This window comes from Nylanderia fulva, unplaced genomic scaffold, assembly GCF_048542155.1.
Source record: "Nylanderia fulva isolate GAGA-0341 unplaced genomic scaffold, ASM4854215v1 Scaffold24, whole genome shotgun sequence".
Lineage (NCBI taxonomy): Eukaryota > Metazoa > Arthropoda > Insecta > Hymenoptera > Formicidae > Nylanderia > Nylanderia fulva.
The window spans coordinates 608,011-633,268 of record NW_028190304.1 but is presented as its reverse complement, the minus strand read 5'-3'; the positions used below and the strand labels follow the sequence as shown (position 1 = coordinate 633,268).

The window sequence follows — 25,258 nt, the reverse complement described above, 5'->3', positions numbered from 1 at the left end:
AAAGAATTTTTACAACCACGGATTTTTTTTTGAAAAAATCACCCGAGAGAAATCAATGTTAAAAAATAATATATCTCCGGAAATATGAAATATATTCTAATCTTAATTTTATTCAAAGATATTATTCACTGTTAGAATACATTTCATTTTAATCTTAGAATTTTTTTAGATTCTATAATATATGTTGTGAGATATTTAAGACCTTGAAATCTTGAGATCTTGAGATATTTAATCGTGAGATATTTGAAATCATTTTTCTTTCATTCTGAGAAATGTTATCGTTTATAGTATGAAATAATTCATAATTATTCGCCAAGATCTATTAATAGATCTTGGCGAATAAAATTATGAATGATTTTATCTGCATATGTATGCGTAAATTGCAAGACGATTTGAATGAAAAAAAAATTGTGCGTTTAATAATTGATCTTTGATTGTGAATATTTAATGGAAATGAAGTTTTTCAGTATTTGTGCGTTTATATATAAGTGTATATTAAATTACATATAGTTATATAAGAAAATAATTCCTACGAAAATTTGTTTCTGTTCATATTTATTCCTGCAGCTAATATTAAATATTGTTACATATTATAAAACAATAACGTATTCTATATAGCAAATGTCGATCAATGAGAATAGAAATTTATTTTTGGGCTATCAGATATATGTATACACATATATATATATATAAATATAAATACATTTATATAAATATATAAATATAAATATACTTATATATTTATATATTTTTATATATTTATATATATATTTAAGATAAAATTCAAAACTAAAGCAATAATAATACGAAAGAGCGGAAAGAAAAAAATTAATCGTGGATCCAGAGAAACACACATTCGTACAATTCATTCACGCAAAATATACATACATATATCACGCATATAGACGCACAATCTCTCTTTCTCACCCTCTTTCTTTCTCTCCCTCTCTTTCTCTCTCTCCCTTTCTCGCATATTTTCCTCTTTTAGATTATCTCTAGCGCGCTGAATTAAACTAATTTGTTTATCCTGCCAGATTAACTAATGACATGCTAATTTTATCGTCGCATTATACATCGTATCATCAATAAATTAGACACATTTGTCGAGGCAACGTAGTTTGCAAGGGCAGAGTGTGGGCAGGCATTTTTTTCGTCCGGAAATTCTCCTCGCGAACAAATCGGATGCTCTCGCGGCTTCGTTAATTAAATAAAACCTCGTCTGTATTACTTTTATCATTGTGAGCGATCGATCGGTAGTTACTAGTCAAGTAGATAAAAATCAAAAAGGTTACTTGGGTAAAGATATAAAATAGATAAATATATAGAATCTGTAGAAAATTTTCTTATATAGAGAAAAATCATAAAACCGTAAAATTAAAATTTTTATATTTGGTTGGTTTGTTATAATCATTTTTCTATTCTTTTATATAAATTATTCACTTATTTAAAGATAAAGTGATTTAATATATTCTATTTTTATTTCGCCGCATTTTCTCGACATATGATATATACATATAATGGAATTATATATTTTGAAACACATCAAATCATAACAAAATAAATCGGTTACTTTAGAAATAAATAGAACAATAAATAAATAAATTTTTTAAAGATAAAAAAAGAACTTAATACTTCTTATATCCGTAAAGAAGATAAAACATTCCAATTAAATCTAAACTTCCGAAAGAGTTTTAATTAATGGATAACAATTATTATGAAAACAATATATTAAACGTACAAACAAAAGCGATATTTTTTATTTTAAAATAATCTGTAAATCATATTTTAAAATATATACTCATATTTTAAAATATAACAATATAATTGATTTTAAAATAAAATATACTATGCACACATATGCAATATATCGTACGTATAAAATTATAATTTTTAGTCAAAAATTACATTTTAATTGAAAACGATTGAAATATTATTAATCTCATTAAATCTAAGTGGATGCATTAAATTTTTGTAAGTACATCAAACTGTTACGTTGCAGCAAAATATAACTTCGTTTCGATTCATTTCATTGTTTGTGCTCGCAATACAAAATAATTATATTTTGATTAAAAAAGTAAAATTAAAATATAATTCATATTCTCGCGACGCGTCTCGAGAAACAAGCTAAAAGATAATGAGAAGAAAATTTTCTCTTTCTTCTTTGAATTGTTATAGGAATCGATCGCACACAGACACCCCTATATATTTTTTTCTGTCGTAGAAAAAAAAATTGAAAACAAATTATAAGACGGTAAATACCCAATGAGAAATGATAGGTCGAATCGTCATCGATTTAACATCGATTCGACGAATTTGACATCGATTCGACCGTCATTTCTCACTGGGTACACGATAACGACGATCAAGTAATTAATTAAACTATATCTCTTGGGGAATTGTTACAATTAATAATATTAATATTGATCGTAATAATAATAGTAATAATAATTTTGTACAACATGTTTCCTATTTGTTCTCTTTTACACGTTTGCACACGTTTGGCTCGTGACACGCGTCCTATATACAATAATAATTTCATTAAAAAAAAAAAAAAAAAAAAAAAAAATTGTCGTTTCAAACAAATAGCAGCAAGTATGCTCTTGCGAAAAAAAAACTTGTTTTCCTAGGAGTGCATTATATATAGTCATTATATAGACTATAATCTTTCTCAAATTTTTTTCTCGCGATCGTATATGAACGACACTTATATAAAGACGAGACACTTAACCAAATGATACTTTTGCTTAGAATCAAGTTTGCTCTTCTTTCTATGCAAGGACGAGGTCAGAGAGATCCGTCTTTAGGACGACATCTCGATCTCTCTCTCTCTCTCTTTCTCTCTATTCATCTTATATATCCTCAAAATTACATGGCCAAAAAATTATACGACTTCTCGAGTAAGATCGAGTTTGTCTTCCCAAGTAGCAAACTGACGTTATTAGAGGTCAAAATGATATGTCACTTTGACGTCTAATGACGTTATTCGATGTCAAAATGACGTATGCTTGCTATCTGGGTTCGCACGCGTCCGTTTTGTTCGTCATTCGATCCGTTCGCGTCACAGATTTGCGCCTTACACTTCCTTCGTGCACCTCCGAGAGACAATGAAGAAGGGGGAGGTAGCGAAGGCAAACTACACGCCGTTGACAGACCACACTTCCGGATGTAGTGCACGTATTATGGACCGCTGAAGAGCTGTGCGATCAAAGCTCCCGAGTGCGAGACACGTCACGTCCGCTTGACGAGGCTTTTTAGATAAACAGAGGCTGACGGATAATTTGGAAGACGCGATCTGTGAATCTCGATGGAATCTCGAGCCAGAGATGCAAACGCATCCCAAGTAGCAAAACTTGACGCCGTTAAACGTCAAAATGAGGTCTTTTTGACGTTTGATGACGTCATTTGACATCAAAATGATGTACACTTACTATCTGGGATAATGACGCGAGAATCAAAAGATGATGATTAAAAATTCGCGAACCGCAGAATATAGGCTCGGAAAGAAAATGTATATATATGTATATATACATATACCGAAAATGTCGCGAAAAAAAATGGTTTCGCTTATAGATAAAATAAAGCGAATATGATCGATATATATATCATCATTCTCGCATTCGGTCTGCCTGCTCCGCAGTTTATATACGGATAAAATTGTCGTCCACAATACACACGCGTACGTACGTCGTCGTACAATATTATCAATATATATCTATATACAAGTCGACGTAGTCGATGACATGGGGGTGGCCATTGGCTTTCTTCTTTTTTTTCTTTCTTTTTTAATCTTAAAAGCGACAAAACGTAAGAGTTAAAGAGATACTAGGGACCAGTCGTAAGATTTGTCATGCTAATAATAGTATAATAGTTATTCACACACCCGATATTAATCAGCATCATCGTCATCGTCTCATATGTAAACTATTAAACGTTCTAGTGTTTGAGTTGACGAATAAAATCCACGTGACAAGTTTACACTTACATCCGATTTACATTCGATATATCTCATGTATCATTTATACTCGCGTATAAATCCTTTTTCTCATCTCCTCGTTCAGATTCGGATTATTATTATTTTAACTACATAGCGGCCAACCTCTCTTCGTATGAGTTTTTTCGATTTGTGTTTTTCTTTTTTTTTTTTGGTATAATTTTCGTGTGCCAATGCCCGTGTGTGTGTGTATGTGTTTTCACTTCGCGCTTTTGTCTTAAACATTAGTTAAATACATGCTATTTTTTCCGCAATTATTATTACAGCGCATTAAAATCAATTAGATGTGTGTGGATAATTAATTTTTAGTAACATGCTTCTTGTTTTTGTTATTTAGTTCATTTAGAAATGTCTTTCTTTTCTTCTTTTTTTCCTTTTTTCATTCGATTCACCACAGCGCGAAATGCTTCAGATGCTTACCCTCTATAAATCCCTCTCTTTCGCTTCGTTCTTTCAGTTCATGGAGATTCCACCCTCGCATAATTCGCAATTGTTAATTGTCTACATTTCGAACACCGCTAAAGAGAAGATTATGGCAGGGTTATTTTTATATACTTTTGTTCTCCCTCTCTTGTTCTTCATTTTTCTCTTCTTCGTCGTCGTCTTTTTACTCTTTATATCCATCCACGATACACGCACACACCACTATACTTTTTATTAGACCTAGCATGCTTAGAAAATACTTGAAAAATGAGTCTATTGGAAGGTGGCTGCCCGGATATATATATATATATATATACATATATATATATATGTATATATATGTATAGGTATATATGTATATGTATACATATATATATATATATATATGTATATATATCCTTCACTATACACACTTCTTTAAAATTGAATTAATCGTCCACGTTTAATCGTGCGATCGAAGTCACATTTCTCGCTGAGTATCTCGCATAGTTCCTCATCCTAGAAAAAAATTTTCATATTTTCTTTTCCCTTTCTCGTATCTTCATGTATCTTCCTTCCTTTTTTTATTTTCTCTTGTTGCTCCATCAATCTTCTGCTGCGGCTGGATTGAAGCATCAAACGGCTTATTCGATGCCCGCTGTCCACTTTCGATCAATTGTTAACGAACGACACGTCCCTATCAGCCTCCAGGCTTGATTAAGTCTAATTTTTGTTTACTGGCCAACTGCAAAGTGTCTGTATATAGTCTCTTCGTGTGTTTTTTGTATCATCTTCCATCTCTAACCGCGCGTCTCCGAGTTTGCATAAATTGTAGCTATCACGATTCATCAGCGTGTATCGTCAGTACTAAGATGGATACTGAAGAAAAAGATGGTACGATGTACATCGTACGCGTTTTTGTCGATGCGAAAGCGCCTCCTCCGTCCCCTCGAAGAGCGAATATAATTCTAATAATAATCAATAAATATATTTAATTCTATCGTGAATATAGAATCGTACACGACATAAGAGACAAGACGGTGTCCACCCTAAATTTTCAGAAATATGTTTCCTCTTAAAGTTTTCGCTTCCGTCTTCCCGTACTGTACACATCCCGAACTCATCGACGACGACAATGATCACGATGAGGATTGCCTTGTTCGTCGTGACTCGTCTTGATGAGGGTGCCACGAGTCGTTATCAATACGGTATCTCGGCGTCGCTGTCTTAGCGTGCCCTCTCGAGGTACTAGGCGTGTCTCGGCGCGTTGTCGCATGACCCGTGTCAATTTGTCGATCGTCGTGGGCTTAATTAATAATGGAGACGCGCGGCCAAGTGCTCGCGGTGCTCCTCGGTGGTGGCATGCAAGGGGATAGCGGACGGTCGCTCCTCTTTCTTCGTAGTGGCAACGTCGCAGCATGTTCACGTTTATAATGTTCGCAGTTGTAATCGTATCATCTTGGGGAGATTCATTCGGTGGTTACCTTCTGTCCCGGTAGAGAAGATAAGTCTTCATCGTTTGCGGTAGGTTCAGCTCGTTGATCTTCTCCTCCAGCCTGTGCTTGCCGATTCGTTGCCGAATCACTCTTCGACAAAGATCCATCAGTGGCAGAGGCTCCGCTGTGGAAATAGATTAACGTCCAATTAAAAGGAGAAACTGTATACCCAGTTTGCTACTCGAGTAGTATTTAACGCAAATATATTACACTGTTCGATACACAAAATTAACTAGACGAATATCTTATTAATTATAACTAACACCAAAAATTCCTTTTGAGGATTAAACATCCTAACAATACTTTATTTTGATTGCAATGAAACTTCTTTAGTACGTCACATATTGTAGTTATAATATAACAAAGTTCGTGAAAATAGCCTTTTTGGCAATTTTAATTTTCAAAATTATGATGTAATTGAGCAATTTGGAAACTGGATCGTATTTAGCATCCAAAAAATTAAGAAACGATTAATTTCGTTCCGGTGTTCAAAAAAAGTTATTTTTTGTTGAACAGTGTATTATATTGCATCAAATGTTCATTAAATAGATATATGAAGAAATAGCAAGAAGATCTTTAGCTTTCAACATTTATCTTCGATTAAAACTTTAAATAATCTTTTTTCAAGTCACTGCTATTCTATTTCAATTTGTTTGTTACTTACGATCAAGTCCGCCAATGTATTTCATTGTGATCTCGCAATGTCCCCAAACGGCAGACACAACGGGATGCAATTTCCTTCCCTTGAGGTTCCTGAAGGCTACTCCAAGATACTGACCATCAACTACGAATGCTAACGTTCCTTCGTCCATATCGAGAACCACTGTAAAGAAATCGTACAATAAGTTAAAAAATATTGCATATTACACTATATATTGATATAGTGAATATCGTTCTCCAGTTTATAGGACACTTATTTGTACACGATAATTGCCAGAAATTCTTGCGCAATAATGCGGGAATCGCTTACCCAGAAACTTGTCAGGAACAATGAACGTCTCGTCGGGCTTCAGGAGCGTGGGATACGTAGTGCCAGTATTGTTTCTCGAGTCGTGATAGAGTTTGTTCCTACCAAGATCCCAACCCCAACTAAGTTCGTTGTTGCCTACGAGACTCTGATAGCCAACACTGTGCAATGGCGCGTCCGCGGTGGCAACTCCTACCACCGCGTGTGTACCCCGTTGCCTCGTGCTCCAATAAAGTTCCCATACGTGCATGCCCTTGGTGTACCCTACCTTCCCACGTATGCAATCTGTACTTTGTGCGACAGGGTGTCGATGAAACGTCAACTTGTCGTCCTCCTGAGAAGAAACATATTAAGCGAAAATTAGCTTTAACTCAAAACAAAAATCGCCTTCAAAAACACACTTAAGTCCTAAAGTGAAGTATGTTTTTGAAGGCGATTTTTGTTTATATATATATATATATATATATATATATATATATATATAACATCATTTATACATGCATTATTTTTTAATGAAAATTATTGAATTGTATTTCTGAAATTTGTATTAGTATTCTAGTTTAGCAGTTCATTATACTAACATTAATTTGCTCGTATCATAATTAAACTTGATCTCGAACAAAACTGAGTTTGATTTATGAGTCGACACAATTATTTTTACTTGTAACTTCCTATTGTATTAAAATCACAAATCTACTTATAAATACTAAATTTATGTAGCATATATATTTATATCATTTCGTTTAATCTAATCAAATATAATTACGCACTTAAAGCGCAGTTATATTATTCTTTAATAATAAAATCTCAATAATTGCGACGTATGCATGCAAAAATTATTATTGCAATCAATGCATAAAAATATATTAATTATGCAACGCATAAAAATTCAATATTTAAACCTTTAACAGAAAATACAAACAAAGAAATAAAATTTTCTACAAGAATCTTTTGTGCTTAAATATCTACGTTTTAATTAAATTCGGGCGAAACTCCACACCCCATACATCCATCATGCTGCGCGGTTCGCGCGAAACTGATTCTCGTGCGAGGTATCGCAAGCGCGGGCCCGATGGTCACATGATCACTGGTCATGTGATCACTGGTCATGTGACCAGTGGTCACGTGACCATCGGTCCCGCGCTCGCGATACCCCACACGAGAATTAGTTTCGTGCGAACCGCGCACCGTAATGAACGTGTGGGGTATATCTGATCACGTGATTAGTTCCGCGCGAGCCGTACAGCGTAACAGACGCGTACAAACGCGCAAATCTAATGAAAGCGCAGATATTTTGATCGAAAGATTCTTGTAGAAAATTCAATTTTTTTATTTTGTATTAAAAATTTATATATTGAATTTTTATGAGTCACGAAATTAATAAATATATTTCTATGTATGCATTACAATAATAATTTTATACGTGCGTTGCAATATTTTCAAGGTTTTATCAAAGAATAATATAACTTCGCTTCGCGCACGTAACTATATTCGATTAAACTAAACGAAATGAGAAAAATATATATGTAAAGAGATACAAAATAGCTCTCAACAATACAATAGAAATTCGGTGAATTAAAATCATATGTACATAATAGAAATTCGACAAATTAAAATTATATACATAACAGAAATTAGGCGAATTAAAATTATGGTCATAGCATCAAGCAACTGTCATTGCGAAGATTAACAATATGACAGTTGTAAAATAAATAATAGAAATAATGAAAGGCGTGGGCGAAGCACTACAGTCGACTGTTCGATTGCACTATAGTCTTCTTCAATACGCACACAAAACACAAAAAATTAAATTTAGAATTCTTCGTTGATGACCAATGGATGAGTAAGACGATTGGTCTGAGATTCCAAGTTTTGCGACATTTAATCGCATGATTATCGTTTTAGTTTTCTTCTCGAAATTTCAAGTGTGTGTTGTGACGTCTAAATAACAAAAATTAATTAATATTGTTAAAATTGTAGCTGCAGCGAGAAAATATTTCATACAAATGTTAAAGGATTTCGAAGAAGAAAAAAATTAATAATCTTGGATTTCAAATTATATTATTTTTCAAGATTATTTGAAGGTCAAATCACCTAGTTTTTTTTAAATAGAATCTCATTTTTTAATAGAAATTAATTTCTCGTTATATTTGATGTAAAATGTTATAATAGTAGGAGACGAAAAAGTGAATAGTTGATGAGATATATTTTATGTATTAATGTGACATAATTTTTCACATAAATTATGAAATATCTTATAAAATATTCATTTTTCGAGGATATTTTTATGTACAAAAAAATTGTTAGAGTGGAATATAGTTAAAGAATGAATAATTTACGAAATATTTTATACTTTATTTTGACACATTTTGACAGAAGATATAAAATATTTTGTAATACATATACTCATTTTTTCATTTTATCTTACCATTTCTTAAATCTTACCTTATTAATAATGTTCTGTATAAAGTAATGAGAAATCTTCGTAAACAGAATGATATAAATTAATTGATGCCAAAAGAACATATACTTGCAATTAAAAAAACATGTAATTTTTTTACACGAAGTGATTTATCTCATTATTCTATTATTAAGGTAAATTTATCGAAAATCGAGCATATTATAAGATATTTCATATTTTTTATCGAAATGCGTCAAAGTAAAGCATTCAAAATATTTCATAAACTATTCATTTTTCCACTCAAACAATTTGTTATGCCAAATCGAATTTTATCTTACGATAAAACGTTCGTTTCGATTCTATAACTTTTGTATAAAATATTTTTTATGGAAATCTTCACGGAGTGAATTTTTTGTTATATTTTACCGCAAAATTCACTACAAATGTTATCATGTTTGGTAAATAAGTCGAAAATTACCACGCTGCATGTTAAAATAATCATGAATGATTAAGCTGGATTGAAAATGTTATGCTGCATTCTAAAATTTATATAAAATATTTTATATTTATCACTTTTTTGGCATCTATTTTAAAACACTTAAAGAATCATAAATTTTTAATATATTTAAAAATTATTGAAATTTTAACTATATTATTTTAATAAATTTAATCAAAAATATTTTATATCTTGTTGCAGATCTCATTAGTATTTTTTTGTAGTAAATATTAATCAGATACTCTAGAAAATGCTTCCAATATCACATTGTTCCACGATTGATCCATGAATTTCAAGATACAAGAAAATTCTCCCTAATTACCTTGACGAATATATTTAGGCTACGGTCATCGGCGTTCCAGCTGTGATGGACCTGGGTGTCCCGCGAGGCGGGCGGCATGTCGAGGAGTACGTCGAGACGCGGCGGTCTCTGGAAGTCTTGCGCTAGCTCGCGCGGTACCACCGACCGCGTGTACGTTGTGTTATTTCCACCGCCGACGCCGACTCCGCCGCCGGCTCCGGCTCCGCTCTCCCGACTCATGCTCTTCACGCCGCCTGTGATAAGAAAAAAAAGCGAATTAGTCTTTATGGTTTTTCATTTTATGTCGGGTTTTCTATAAAGTCACTAGATTTATAAAAGTATCGTAATTGTTACAAACTTCCACCATTTTTGCTCCACAGTATACGACAATTTCGAACTTATTGGATTTGTTTGACATTATTTTATAATATATAATTAATATTATAATATAATATATAATTTATATTATAAAATATATATTATTAATATAATTTATTTTTTGTGAATAAAGAAAGATAAACTCGTAGATCACACAAAATTGCATAAATGCTTATGTAAAGTGTTGAAATATATAATATGATAATAATATATAACAGCCTTTTAATAAGGAGTGGAACGGGCAACCGTGAACCGTTTTATGGAAAGAAATTATATACAAGTAGAGAGCCCTCGAGATAGAAAAGAAGGCGACACTTTTTTATATCAAAAACTCTTATGATAAATTATTTGTCTGACATCTTTTTGTTTTGAAAAATATATATGTCGCGTATGCTACGTGACCGAAGAGAATTTTGTATCTTTATCAGTTATTATTTCTATATACACGCTATCGTATTTGTAAATATCGTTCTTAAATAAATGATGATTTGACTTCTATCAATTTTTCAACTTTATTAGTCTCTGTTTCAATTATTTGTTTTTATCGAATTTTATCTTTAAAAAAATAAGATACGATAATAAAAAGTACATTAATATATTATATCATTTATTAGTTTAAACCACAGTCTGTATGCATTTGTGTGTTAAGGTATAAGTAGAATTAATAATTTTGTAGAAATCAAATCATATATATATAAGTATGAAAGAAATTTATTTCAGATTTTCATCTTATTTTCACACTATGATTCATCATTGAAAGAGATTAAAAAAAAAATATTTTCAAATATTTATTCCTTTAATTAATTTTTTATTCTATTTCTATTTAAGCATTTTTTCAATTTTAATTATTTAATTATTTTTATTTAATAAATATGTATAATATATAATTATTTACAATATTGAAAAAATAAAAATCATAATTTAATAATACAAATAATGTTTACAACATTTTATCTTATATCATTGAATCTTTAATTTATTGAGCTTTACAGATATAAATAAAAAAAAGAAGAGCGTATAATTTCATTTTAAAATATCTCAGAAATTCGGTGCATATCTCTTGGTATATTGGTCATATTAATTAAGTATAAAAATAGCGGGGGATACAAAATAAAATTATTGCATTTCGAACTATACGTTGCATTGATAGATTCGAGGAGATTAATATTTTTATTAACATATAAAAATATAAATATAAATTTAACGTATAAGACGGGCAACAAGAGCCAAATCGCGGATGACAATGCGTTATCCTAACGAAACTAAATAATTTTTCGTTAGAAATAAATACCGGTGCACAAGGCACCAAATTTTTACTTGGACACGGCCAATATAAAAATATATATAACGCCATATCGCGAAACTACGATATTGTTAAACGAAAATAAGGAAGAGACCCTTCGGCTTTTATAGATGCTTGTTCGAGATTCAAGTTTTAAATGTCCACACAAAGAACAGATAGTATGTAAACCGAGCGTGTCTTTTTGAGAAATAAAGTTTGGGTATATAGAAAAAGACAGAATCTATAAGATAGAAAAGGATAGGAATCTTTAACAAGTGAGGACAATGAAAGAGAGAGAGAGAGAGAAAGAGAAACGGTGCCTTCTTTTTATTCGTTTCTACCTGAAATTTAAGACGTTACCCTGACAATGGATTCTTCCCTGATGTTAGCATCAAGGAATGCTAGGAATGCTATCGGAATACTACAATAGGATAAATCAGATTTGGCGATCATGAAAGGAAGTAAGGGAAATAAGACAGAAGGAAAATGACCTTGCGTTAAGTTTTTGAAGGTTTCGGAGGACTTCGGACTTCGGAGAGTTTTTCGGAATGCCAATTGAGAACCCCAAAATCTCTTTAAAAACTTACTATATGTATAGAGGACTATAGTAAAATATTCTTGGTTTGTGTCAAGTTTTCCGACATCCGTTCACGTCCTCGAGGGTTTTTAAGGTTTTCTTATAGCGGATTCCAAAGAATCGACACGTATATAGGTTTTAATAAAGAATAAACGATAATATGCCCTTTTACCAAACGAAGCCGAAGACTTAAGTCCAGGACCCTCTTTTTGCAGTCTTTTAACATTTGGGTTATTTCAATTTATATGCCGCGCCGAATAAATGCGACTCCAGATCGTAAAATTCAGGGAATTTGTATCATGAAATTAGGTCTATTCCGGAAATCAATGAAAAGAAAAAAATGTCATCGTGTATTTAGATATTTGAAGATTTGTATAAAATACAAATAATCTTGTCGTATACCTGTCATTCATTATTGGCAGGAAACTGCACATTTTTCGGGAAAATAAGGGTAAAAATTCACAAGTAATGTCCTGTGCATTTTTGAAGTCTAAGGTGGACAAAAGAGAGAGAAAAGGTCCCGAAAGAGTGCCTTGTTAAAGAAAAACGACGTATAAAAAATGTAGAGGTAGAAATGACGACTATCCTTGGAGCGGGAATCGTCCGCGGACCCGTGAGTCTCTTAATGAGAATCGTTGTATGCGGTAAGTAATTAGCCACGACGGTCATTACTTCGTGGAGGCGCTGAACCCCGACGACGATGTAATTTAACGTATGAAAAATTTCAGATGGACGATTCACATTATAACCGTATAACGAAACGAAGAGAAAAAACCTTTCATTGATTGGATATTAAATATTAAAATATTTATTAATTCTTTATTTTTTTCTATATTTTGGTTCTCTTTTATATTTCTACATATCCAATTATTTCTCTCTATAATCTTTATCTTTTATATTGAGAAAGAAAAATATTTTTATTGATTTTATGAATTTTTTATCGAGTTTATACGAATATATATATAATTTTATATATACATACACATATACATATATGATTTTACCTAAAGATTTGTATAAAATTGAATACATTTTTTATTAAAAGATGTAAAAATCTCTGAAGTCACCAGATGATAATTAAAAAATGGTAGTAATTTAATCAACCAACTCTGGCTATTTAATGATCTTTATTTAATATTCACGACGTTTCGGCCCTTATCAAGTGCTACAAATTATAATAATGACAATTATTAGAAAATTAAAAAATTAAAAAATTAATTAAAAAGTAACTGAGTAACAATAAATATTTCCACACATTAATATGTATCCTACCTAAAACACAACTTTCTATATAGAAACTTAATTTCTGATCTTAAAATGTGACATGATATAATGTGAAACAATTAACTATATTATTGTGTTGGTTTCAAGCTCTTTATATACTCATTACTTCGATCAAACTAAACGACCTTTATTAGTTTATCGTAAACAATATTTAGATTATCCGTGTCTTTTTGTAAATTGATTGTGTTGTCAAATTTTTTGATAAAAAACATCTCCGCGATTTCTCTTTTTCGTACATATTTCTCATGATGTAAAATTTCAGGAGCGGACCAATCATACGTCGGTCAGACTAAACGACAATTAGGCACACGCATAAAAGAACATTTTAATAACATTAAGGTACACAATAGTAATTATTCAGTCATTAGTAATCATAAATTCGATAATGGTCATGATTTTGATTGGTCCGCTCCTGAAATTTTACATCATGAGAAATATGTACAAAAAAGAGAAATCGCGGAGATGTTTTTTATCAAAAAATTTGACAACACAATCAATTTACAAAAAGACACGGATAATTTAAATATTGTTTACGATAAACTAATAAAGGTCGTTTAGTTTGATCGAAGTAATGAGTATATAAAGAGCTTGAAACCAACACAATAATATAGTTAATTGTTTCACATTATATCATGTCACATTTTAAGATCAGAAATTAAGTTTCTATATAGAAAGTTGTGTTTTAGGTAGGATACATATTAATGTGTGGAAATATTTATTGTTACTCAGTTACTTTTTAATTAATTTTTTAATTTTTTAATTTTCTAATAATTGTCATTATTATAATTTGTAGCACTTGATAAGGGCCGAAACGTCGTGAATATTAAATAAAGATCATTAAATAGCCAGAGTTGGTTGATTAAATTACTACCACATTTTTTATTAATTCTTTATGTTTTTTTATATTTTCCATATAACTAACTTCTATTTAAAATTAGATTTGAAAATTTTATTTGATTAAAAATTACTTCTTTTTACAATTTATTTGATGTTCGATACATTCAGTTACGACCAAACAACGGTTAAAGTCATATCTATAAGTCGATGACGACATTCAGCCGGTTGTGGGATTCTTACGAAACAGGATGTAACTGTTGAAGAAAAATAAATTCGTAAAATATACGAACATGCTGGTTGTGTCTAATGTGACGAATGAGTTCCGATGAAGGCGTCTCGTTGTTCAGAATACAAATCAGATCTTGGAAAGAAATGATAAGGCAAAGTTATTTAATTGATAACTGATATTTGTGTTTCCCAATTTTTTTCATATATATAAAAATGAAAACGTTGATATATTATTATATATAATTGTTATATATAATTGTTATATATGTATATAAATTAATAATTATTTATTATTGCGTTTCGTTATGTGTAAAAAAATTATTTCGTTACATCATGAGATGTAAATAACGTTATATTATGCGGAAGTTATTTTAAACAAAAAGAAAACGTAAACTATCTTATCTCTCTTAAGTTATTTTCCATAACTAAGAGGTCTATCTCTCTTCTGCCAGTTATGGTAAATATATTTATTATCTTGACAGAAATGTAAATATAAGCTCGTGATTTTATTATCTCGACAGAAATGTGTAAATTTAAGATTGTGAGTTTAGATAGTACAAAAATTTGAAAAGGGTGTCATTTTGAAGGCCTTGTCTCTTGGAGAGAGCAAGCAGGCATCTTGTTTAAAGGACCTGTTCCAGGCTCTACCTGAGCAGGTAAAATGAGGCGCGGTCAAGGGCCTTGACCCTCGATGTACGCTTCACGATGTGAGTTAATCCGAAGAAGTCGTGAGCACATACACACGTACATACACGCACATATGCATACGCAGACGAGCTTCAATCCTTTTACGAGCGAACTCTGCACGCAGTGTGGCACATGATAATATAATGTTAAATGCGTATATGTATGATATATGCACGATACATGCCATATAGCTTTAATTTATATTTAGGGGAAAGTTGAGGCCTGGTTTTTTAAATCATACTTTATAATAATATCTAACATGTGTCAGAGTGATTGTGTTTTGTTGTTTAAAAATATCCTTTATAATAATTATTAACATAATAAAGATAGACCAAAGCTTGAAATAAAAAGCTCCAAGTAAAAAAAGGAGTAAAAAGAAATAAATTAGAATTCTGCTTAAAAAAACAGCAGTTCAAAATAATTATTATAGCTACATTCTAAAATATCTTTGAGAAAAATTGTACTCAATAATTTTCAAAATTTTTTAAACGCGATTCTGATATCTGCTTAGACAATATAGATATCTATAACAGCTCATAGTCTTCGAATATATTAATTGGAGAACTACCTCGAAACGTAAAATCACTCGTGTGATAGAAATGCACTCTGCCGTTCGGCAGTTTAAACTTGTCCCTAGATGGAATTTTCTTTATTATTTTTCTCATATGGACTTTAAATGTTATATTAATTTGTTGTAGAAAATATATCAACGTTGCAAAAATTATTGCACAATATGATTTATATAATAGGAGCGGACATATCTATATTATTACAAATTCACGAATAAAGTACAAAATAGTAAAAAAATGGTATTTTGAATGTTTCTTAAACTCGAAAATAAATGTTTCTCTTGATGTTTTTTGAGTGGACATTTTAACTCATAAAAAACGTTTTCGAGAGTCGGTTATGAAACATTTCGAAGAAACTATTGTAAAACGTTTTCGAAACGAATATATGTGTTACCTAGGAATAGTCATCCTTTTCATATCCTATAAAGTTCTTGGAATATTCTACACGATATCCTGAGGATGATTCAGGATTTAAAATGAGCGATTATGTATTTGCTCTTCATCAGGACATCCAGAGGAGGTCTTAAGATTAAAATAGGATATCCTGAAGATATCTGTTATATCCACATTGGATATCTTTTGGATGTCCAGCGGATATTCATGTGCTGTCTGGGTTGTGTTTCTTTGATCTAATTGTTTAATCAAATGCTATTCTATTCCAAGGAGTAAATTTTGGAACGCAGCCCGGATGCTTGAATTGGTAAATTCTTAAAACTACTAATCTTTTAAGAAATTAATAGTTTAATCTACCAATTTTAGGCTTAAATCTGAAGGCCTATGACGGTTCTTTGGGTGAGTTTACTCACAAAGTGAAAATTACAAAAGTGAGAGATTCACTAGATTTCGACAAATGAGAGCATAGATTTTTTTTTAAAGTTTACACGTTCGACCTCTAGATGACGTTTATGAATGGAGTGTGGTAGCGAATATATATGTTTTTTTTTACTCGACATTGGAAGAAAAAAGACGACCTCTAGAGCTACATAGAGTAACTAAATAGTAACCTACAGTTATACTACAATATAGAGACCTACAGTTACTATAGAGATTAACATTTTTGCCAGATAAATTTGTACCATTCTTTGTGTGTAGGTCGAAGAAGCAACATTAGAGTCATAGCACAAGTGTAGTGTTAAATATTATAAAATTAAATAAATATTATAAAAGTTGAAAAAATTATTAAAAAATGAGATTAATTTAAAGATTTACGACATAAAAGTGAAAAAACTATAGAGAAGAAGTCAGCTATATTGTTTTATCGACTATGTGACTTCTAAGCTATAATATTTAAGTGTGAATTAACTGAACTGTTCCTGTATTTTAATCCAGCGGAATTATTATCCAATTTCCAGGTATTCAAAAAATTACATGTATAATTTTTTAATTTTTTCTTTGCAAAATATTAAGTGTGTGAATTTATCTTTGATACTACTTTTTAAATGTATTTTTATAAGACACCGCATCTTTATTAAGAATCATATAAATCCTATCCGCAGCGATATTTTAGCAATATTTTTTTAATTAGTAGATAATAAATATATACAATGCAGTCTAATATTATAAGGCTGTTATTTACTCATATTATATAGCTGTTAAATTAATTATATAAACACAAATAACATTTTAAAGATTCAGAGAAGAAAATATGTTTAGATTTTTTGAATCTTTTTGAACTCTTAAATCAAAATAAAAATTTTATAATTACTTCTTTCACAAATCATCATTAAAAAAATTCATCCTGACACTGGTAAAATAAAATAATCATTTGACTAAAATAAAAACTAATTCCCTTTCATCACATCGCGCAAATCATCATAATCGTCAATTAGAGAGGGTGGTTTTTTGAGTCTTGATGACCAACCTGAAATCTTTTTATTTCTTTTAAATTTTATCATGTATTTAGATTTTTCCGCTTCGTTTTGAATCTCAAAATAAAAATTGTATAATTACTTCTTTCACAAATCATCATTAAAAAAACTCACCCTGACACTGGTAAAATAAAGTAACCATTTGACTAAAATAAAAACTAATTCCCTTTCATCACATCGCGCAAATCATCATAATCGTCAATTAGAGAGGGTGGTTTTTTGAGTCTTGATGATCAACCTGAAATCTTTTTATTTCTTTTAAATTTTATCATGTATTTAGATTTTTCCGCTTCGTTTTGAATCTCAAAATAAAAATTGTATAATTACTTCTTTCACAAATCATCATTTAAAAAACTCACCCTGACACTGGTAAAATAAAGTAACCATTTGACTAAAATAAAAACTAATTCCCTTTCATCACATCGCGCAAATCATCATAATCGTCAATTAGAGAGGGTGGTTTTTTGAGTCTTGATGATCAACCTGAAATCTTTTTATTTCTTTTAAATTTTATCATGTATTTAGATTTTTCCGCTTCGTTTTGAATCTCAAAATAAAAATTGTATAATTACTTCTTTCACAAATCATCATTTAAAAAACTCACCCTGACACTGGTAAAATAAAGTAACCATTTGACTAAAATAAAAACTAATTCCCTTTCATCACATCGCGCAAATCATCATAATCGTCAATTAGAGAGGGTGGTTTTTTGAGTCTTGATGATCAACCTGAAATCTTTTTTTATCTCTTTTAAATTTTATCATGCATTTAGATTTTTCCGCTTCGTTTTGAATCTCAAAATAAAAATTGTATAATTACATTCTTTCACAAATCATCATTAAAAAAACTCACCCTGACACTGGTAAAATAAAATAACCATTTGACTAAAATAGAAACTAAATTCCCTTTCATCACATCGCGCAAATCATCATAATCGTCAATTAGAGAGGGTGGTTTTTTGAGTCTTGATGATCAACCTGAAATCTTTTTTATCTCTTTTAAATTTTATCATGCATTTAGATTTTTCCGCTTCGTTTTGAATCTCAAAATAAAAATTGTATAATTACTTCTTTCACAAATCATCATTAAAAAACTCACCCTGACACTGGTAAAATAAAATAACCATTTGACTAAAATAAAAACTAATTCCCTTTCATCACATCGCGCAAATCATCATAATCGTCAATTAGAGAGGGTGGTTTTTTGAGTCTTGATGATCAACCTGAAATCTTTTTATTCTCTTTTAAATTTTATCATGCATTTAGATTTTTCCGCTTCGTTTTGAATCTCAAAATAAAAATTGTATAATTACTTCTTTCACAAATCATCATTTAAAAAACTCACCCTGACACTGGTAAAATAAAATAACCATTTGACTAAAATAAAAACTAATTCCCTTTCATCACATCGCGCAAATCATCATAATCGTCAATTAGAGAGGGTGGTTTTTTGAGTCTTGATGATCAACCTGAAATCTTTTTATTTCTTTTAAATTTTATCATGTATTTAGATTTTTCCGCTTCGTTTTGAATCTCAAAATAAAAATTGTATAATTACTTCTTTCACAAATCATCATTAAAAAAACTCACCCTGACACTGGTAAAATAAAATAACCATTTGACTAAAATAAAAACTAATTCCCTTTCATCACATCGCGCAAATCATCATAATCGTCAATTAGAGAGGGTGGTTTTTTGAGTCTTGATGATCAACCTGAAATCTTTTTTATCTCTTTTAAATTTTATCATGCATTTAGATTTTTCCGCTTCGTTTTGAATCTCAAAATAAAAATTGTATAATTACTTCTTTCACAAATCATCATTTAAAAAAACTCACCCTGACACTGGTAAAATAAAATAACCATTTGACTAAAATAAAAACTAATTCCCTTTCATCACATCGCGCAAATCATCATAATCGTCAATTAGAGAGGGTGGTTTTTTGAGTCTTGATGATCAACCTGAAATCTTTTTTATCTCTTTTAAATTTTATCATGCATTTAGATTTTTCCGCTTCGTTTTGAATCTCAAAATAAAAATTGTATAATTACTTCTTTCACAAATCATCATTAAAAAAACTCACCCTGACACTGGTAAAATAAAATAACCATTTGACTAAAATAAAAACTAATTCCCTTTCATCACATCGCGCAAATCATCATAATCGTCAATTAGAGAGGGTGGTTTTTTGAGTCTTGATGATCAACCTGAAATCTTTTTTTATCTCTTTTAAATTTTATCATGCATTTAGATTTTTCCGCTTCGTTTTGAATCTCAAAATAAAAATTGTATAATTACTTCTTTCACAAATCATCATTTAAAAAACTCACCCTGACACTGGTAAAATAAAATAACCATTTGACTAAAATAGAAACTAATTCCCTTTCATCACATCGCGCAAATCATCATAATCGTCAATTAGAGAGGGTGGTTTTTTGAGTCTTGATGATCAACCTGAAATCTTTTTTTATCTCTTTTAAATTTTATCATGCATTTAAATTTTTCCGCTTCGTTTTGAATCTCAAAATAAAAATTGTATAATTACTTCTTTCACAAATCATCATTAAAAAAACTCACCCTGACACTCGTAAAAAATAAAATAATCATTCGACTAAAATAAAAACTAAATTCCCTTTAACATCACATCGCGCAAATCATCATAATCGTCAATTAGAGAGGGTGGTTCCTCGAGTCTTGACGACCAACCAGAAATCTTTTTTTATCTCTTTTAAATTTTATCACGTATTTAGATTTTTCCGTTTCGTAAAGTTAAAAAAAAACTCACCCTGACACCCGTAAAAAATAAAATAATCATTCGACTAAAATAAAAACTAAATTCCCTTTAACATCACATCGCGCAAATCATCGTAATCGTCAATTAGAGAAAGTGGTTCCTCGAGTCTTGACGACCAACCTGAAATCTTTTTTTATCTCTTTTAAATTTTATCACGTATTTAGATTTTTCCGTTTCGTAAAGTTAAAAAAAAACTCACCCTGACACCCGTAAAAAATAAAATAATCATTCGACTAAAATAAAAACTAAATTCCCTTTAACATCACATCGCGCAAATCATCGTAATCGTCAATTAGAGAAAGTGGTTCCTCGAGTCTTGACGACCAACCTGAAATCTTTTTTTATCTCTTTTAAATTTTATCACGTATTTAGATTTTTCCGTTTCGTAAAGTTAAAAAAAAACTCACCCTGACACCCGTAAAAAATAAAATAATCATTCGACTAAAATAAAAACTAAATTCCCTTTAACATCACATCGCGCAAATCATCGTAATCGTCAATTAGAGAAAGTGGTTCCTCGAGTCTTGACGACCAACCTGAAATCTTTTGGCCCATGTTCATGCCCCGATGGGAGCGGTGTGAGTGATGCCGGTGGTTATGGGGGTGGTGTCGGTGTTCGGTGCACTTGCTGGCAGGCAGTTTGTGCCTGTGGTGTCTGTTGCCGCAGGTGGTGGTGGTGGTGGTGGTAGTCGTGGTGGTCGTGGTGGTGAAGTGATGATGATGGTGATGGTGGTGGTGGTGATGGCCGGTAGTCGGTGGTGCAGTAGGCACCGCGCCACCGTCTAATCCTCCCCCGCCGTCTCCCCCTCCGCCTCCTCCGCCGCCGCCGGCGCCCCTACCGGGGCTACCACCGCCCCCGCCGCCGCGGCTGCCTGCAGTACCTGAACCGCCTCCGGTACCGCCAGTCGCCCCGTTTCCGCGGCTACCGCCCCCGCTCACGCAACGATTCGCTTTGTACCTGCAATGCGAGAACAGAACGAGGGCACGTTAATTCGTGTGCGTTCCATGATGGGGTGAGAGAGAGAGAGAGAGAGAGATTGATACGCGAGCCGGGATCGATACCCCCGAGGAAGGGGGAAAGTGATTTTGGCCGGGGTTGATTTTCACGGTTGGCGAACCCACGAGAGCGTTACGTCAAACGCTCGTCCTTCGAGGACGAGCACATTTGGCGTCTAGAAGAAACGCACTCTACCGTTCGGCAGTGTCCCTAGATGGAATTTTCTTTAAAAATATCCTTTATAATTATTAACATAATAAAGATAGACCAAAGCTTGAAATAAAAAGCTACAAGTAAAAAGAAATAAATTGGAATTCTGCTTAAAAAAACAGCGGTTCAAAATAATTATTATAGCTACATTCTAAAATGTCTTTGAGAAAAATTGTACTCAATAATTTTCAAAATTTTTTAAACGCGATTCTGATATCTGCTTAAACAATATAGATATCTATAACAGCTCATAGTCTTCGAATATATTAATTGGAGAACTACCTCGAAACGTAAAATCACTCGTGTGATAGAAACGCACTCTGCCGTTCGGCAGTTTAAACTTGTCCCTAGATGGAATTTTCTTTATTATTTTTCTCATATGGACTTTGAATGTTATATTAATTTGTTGTAGAAAATATATCAACGTTGCAAAAATTATTGCACAATGTGATTTATATGATAGGAGCGGACATATTTATATTATTGCAAATTCACGAATAAAGTATAAAATAGTAAAAACATGGTATTTTGAATGTTTCTTAAACTCGAAAATAAATGTTCCTCTTGATGTTTTTTGAGTGGACATTTTAACTCATATAAAAACGTTTTCGAGAGTCGGTTATGAAACATTTCGAAGAAACTATTGTAAAACGTTTTCGAAACGAATATATGTGTTACCTAGGAATAGTCATCCTTTTCATATCCTATAAAGTTCTTGGAATATTCTACACGATATCCTGAGGATGATTCAGGAATTAAAATGAGCGATCATTTGCTCATCAGGACATCCAGAGGAGGTCTTAAGATTAAAATAGGATATCCTGAAGATATCTGTTATATCCACATTGGATGTCTTTTGGATGTTCAGTGGATATCCATGTGCTGTCTGGGTTGTGTTTCTTTGATCTAATTGTTTAACCAAAGGTTATCCTATTCCAAGGAGTAAATTTTGGAACGCAGCCCGGTTGCTTGAATTGGTAGATTCTTAAAACTACTAATCTTTTAAGAGATTAGTAGTTTAATCTACCAATTTTAGGCCTAAATCTGGAGGTCTATGACGGTTCTTTGGGTGAGTTTACTCACAAAGTGAAAATTACAAAAGTGAGAGATTCAGTAGATTTCGAAGAATTTATGAAAATTCAAACCAAAAATTAGATTTCACCCCTTTTCCGCGGATGAATCCTCCCCGAATTTTCCTCACGGGAAAATCATGCCGAATCAAGGGTGCCTTCGAATTTTGGATAAATCCGAGGTGTACGAGCCTCGTCTGCGGGTTCAGGAAAAAAAAAGCTTCGTCCGAGCGAATCTCGATTAATCACGTTTTCCTATTTGCGGGACTTTGCGGAACGGATTACCGATGTACATAAGCGCGGACTGGAGAATCGCGGAAATCGATTAATTCTTCGCAACGAATAAAGTATTGCATATATGGGAGGTAGCGTTTTTTTTTGATCGCGGAAATTTTTTTTATTTATCATAGCACGGAAAATTTTTTGCTTTATTTATACAGAAAAAACGTATATTTACATATATAAATATTTATTATATCAAGTATATATTTTTTATTATTTATTAAAAGAAAATAAATAAATGAAAAATGAAACATTAAAAAAATATTAAAATAATAACCTAAGTATAACTGAAGATTTTATAATGCAATGATGTCTAATGAAATCAGGTCATTAATTTCATCTTTAATTCAATATCTTCTCCACGTTTCTGTAATATACTTTGTGTCATAAAAATTATACGGAACATTAACTACGTGAAGCGAATATGAGAAAACTTGAGTGAATTTCCTTAGAATAACCGCATTTTATTGATGATAAGGAATTTGCCTTATCATGTTATGTCGTGTTACAATGGGCGATAATTCAAAGATCTCTTGAAATTTCTTCTAACATAAGATTTTCCTTAATTATTTCTTCACAGTACAGAGGTTAAGTGTTTCTTAAGATGTATTTAGAATATACTAATTAATTTAAGAGGTAGGTATTTTGTTATTCACTTATTTAAAAATAAATATATATATTATTTAAAGATAAATGTATAAGGCAAAGTGCAGATTACAGAAATGATTACATTAATTAGCTCGAAAGAGCAGTTACGTTATATTGTAATTATAATATTTTACATAAATCGATCGATGCGATATATCTTGTTTTCAGATTTTTATTATTTTTTAATATTACGTCATTTGTACAAAAATTGGTAGTAACTTTTCGCGAATATTCAAGAACATCTATTTTTCTATGAAAATTAACATAAAAATTGATGTATTTACGGATAATCATTACCTCAGACTGCGAGTAAAATATAATTAATGGAGAAGCGAAAGTTTACAAGAGTGCACGTAGAGATCTGCAGATATGAAGACATCGACTTTCTTGGTAGAAATACACAATACACAATACACAATATGTCAGAATAAATAAGGTTAGTCGTATACATGATGATGTATCGCCTACTTGAAGAGAAAAAGAGAACCACGAAAAACAAATGAAGATTAGGGATTCAAATGCGGTAATAGATAATTTTATGCCAGCGAGATATGATAAAATATTGTATAATTAAATCAGAAATTCTTTCTCTTTTTCTCTATTGTATCCTGCAGGAAAAAAAATTTTCAGAAAATGAAAAGAAAGATACGATGTGGATTTTATAATTTTATAAATCTCTTCTTGAGATAAATTTTTGTATGTGGATTGTAATTAGAAATAATCACACCTAATAATTTTTAACTAATTATATTTATATTACATATGTTACATTTATAATATTAAATTTATATATTTGTATTTGAATTATTATATTTTACTGAAATATCGAATGTCAAATGCGGATGAGAGAAGCCGGAAAAAGAAAGAACGAAAAGAGCTAACGAGACATTTTTTTTTTTTTTTCAATTCAACGATCTTTCTCTCAAGCTTGTGATGTAATATAATGTACGCCGACCATAACTCGATCGCTCGTCGTATCCATGTCGGTCCGTGCTGACTTCCGGTCGCGGACACCGGACATTGGCATCCTGAATCCGGCCGATTCGGTTTCATTCGCGATAATCAACGCCAGGAAAAAGGAACTTACCACGGAAATCCCTGAAAAAATTCCGCTTGTGCCTCGGACAAAAAAGTTCGATCTCGCATGCATTAAAACCACTTTTTAGACGATTTGTTGTAATTCGTGATGAATTTTTAAAACAGAATTTTATTTATGATTTATATATTTTCTCTCGTATATGTATATATATTCTATGTAATATTTTTGTATTAACTTTGTGTAATTTTCTCTCTTTAATGGATTTTCCATATTACGTGGCACACATTGAAATTATAAATAAAATTCTATCGCCAATTAAAGTCGATTTTAAACGACCTGTAATTCGCGACAAAATTCAAAACAGAAATCTATCTATAATTTCACATGCATATGCATTATATTTATATATATGTATGTGTCCTATTTCTTCAATTTTCTGGGTTTTCTCTGCATTA

General features: G+C 31.3%; 1 protein-coding gene and 2 long non-coding RNA genes across 16 annotated transcripts in view; all 3 read right to left on the bottom strand.

Annotated features, from left to right (window-relative positions):
• Positions 1–538: 538 nt before the first annotated feature.
• The window catches only part of LOC114934251 (protein gustavus-like), a 284,303-nt gene continuing 259,583 nt past the window's right edge, over positions 539–25,258 (bottom strand). For 7 of the 13 annotated variants that reach the window (XM_085483229.1, XM_085483233.1, XM_085483232.1 and 4 more), the window contains 4 exons: positions 10,076–10,308; positions 6,860–7,190; positions 6,554–6,712; positions 539–6,013 (listed from right to left, as the gene is read on the bottom strand). In XM_085483229.1, the coding sequence (XP_085339355.1) occupies positions 5,874–6,013; positions 6,554–6,712; positions 6,860–7,190; positions 10,076–10,308 (863 nt within the window). In that variant the 3' untranslated portion in view covers positions 539–5,873. Of the gene's footprint in view, positions 6,014–6,553; positions 6,713–6,859; positions 7,191–10,075; positions 10,309–21,093; positions 21,516–25,258 lie in introns of all 13 variants that reach the window. The other 6 variants (XM_085483226.1, XM_085483235.1, XM_085483234.1 and 3 more) reach the window with 1 other exon arrangement.
• LOC146723043 (uncharacterized) lies at positions 17,638–18,564 on the bottom strand. The gene is made up of 4 exons (XR_014924799.1): positions 18,369–18,564; positions 18,124–18,254; positions 17,879–18,009; positions 17,638–17,764 (listed from the first exon to the last, which is right to left on the bottom strand). It is a non-coding gene; the product is annotated as an uncharacterized LOC146723043 (long non-coding RNA).
• Positions 18,675–20,087, bottom strand: LOC146723042 (uncharacterized). Of its 2 annotated transcripts, XR_014924798.1 has the most exons (6): positions 19,847–20,087; positions 19,601–19,731; positions 19,354–19,484; positions 19,109–19,239; positions 18,863–18,993; positions 18,675–18,748 (listed from the first exon to the last, which is right to left on the bottom strand). It is a non-coding gene; the product is annotated as an uncharacterized LOC146723042 (long non-coding RNA). The 2 variants fall into 2 exon arrangements; XR_014924797.1 differs by having other exon boundaries at positions 19,109–19,484.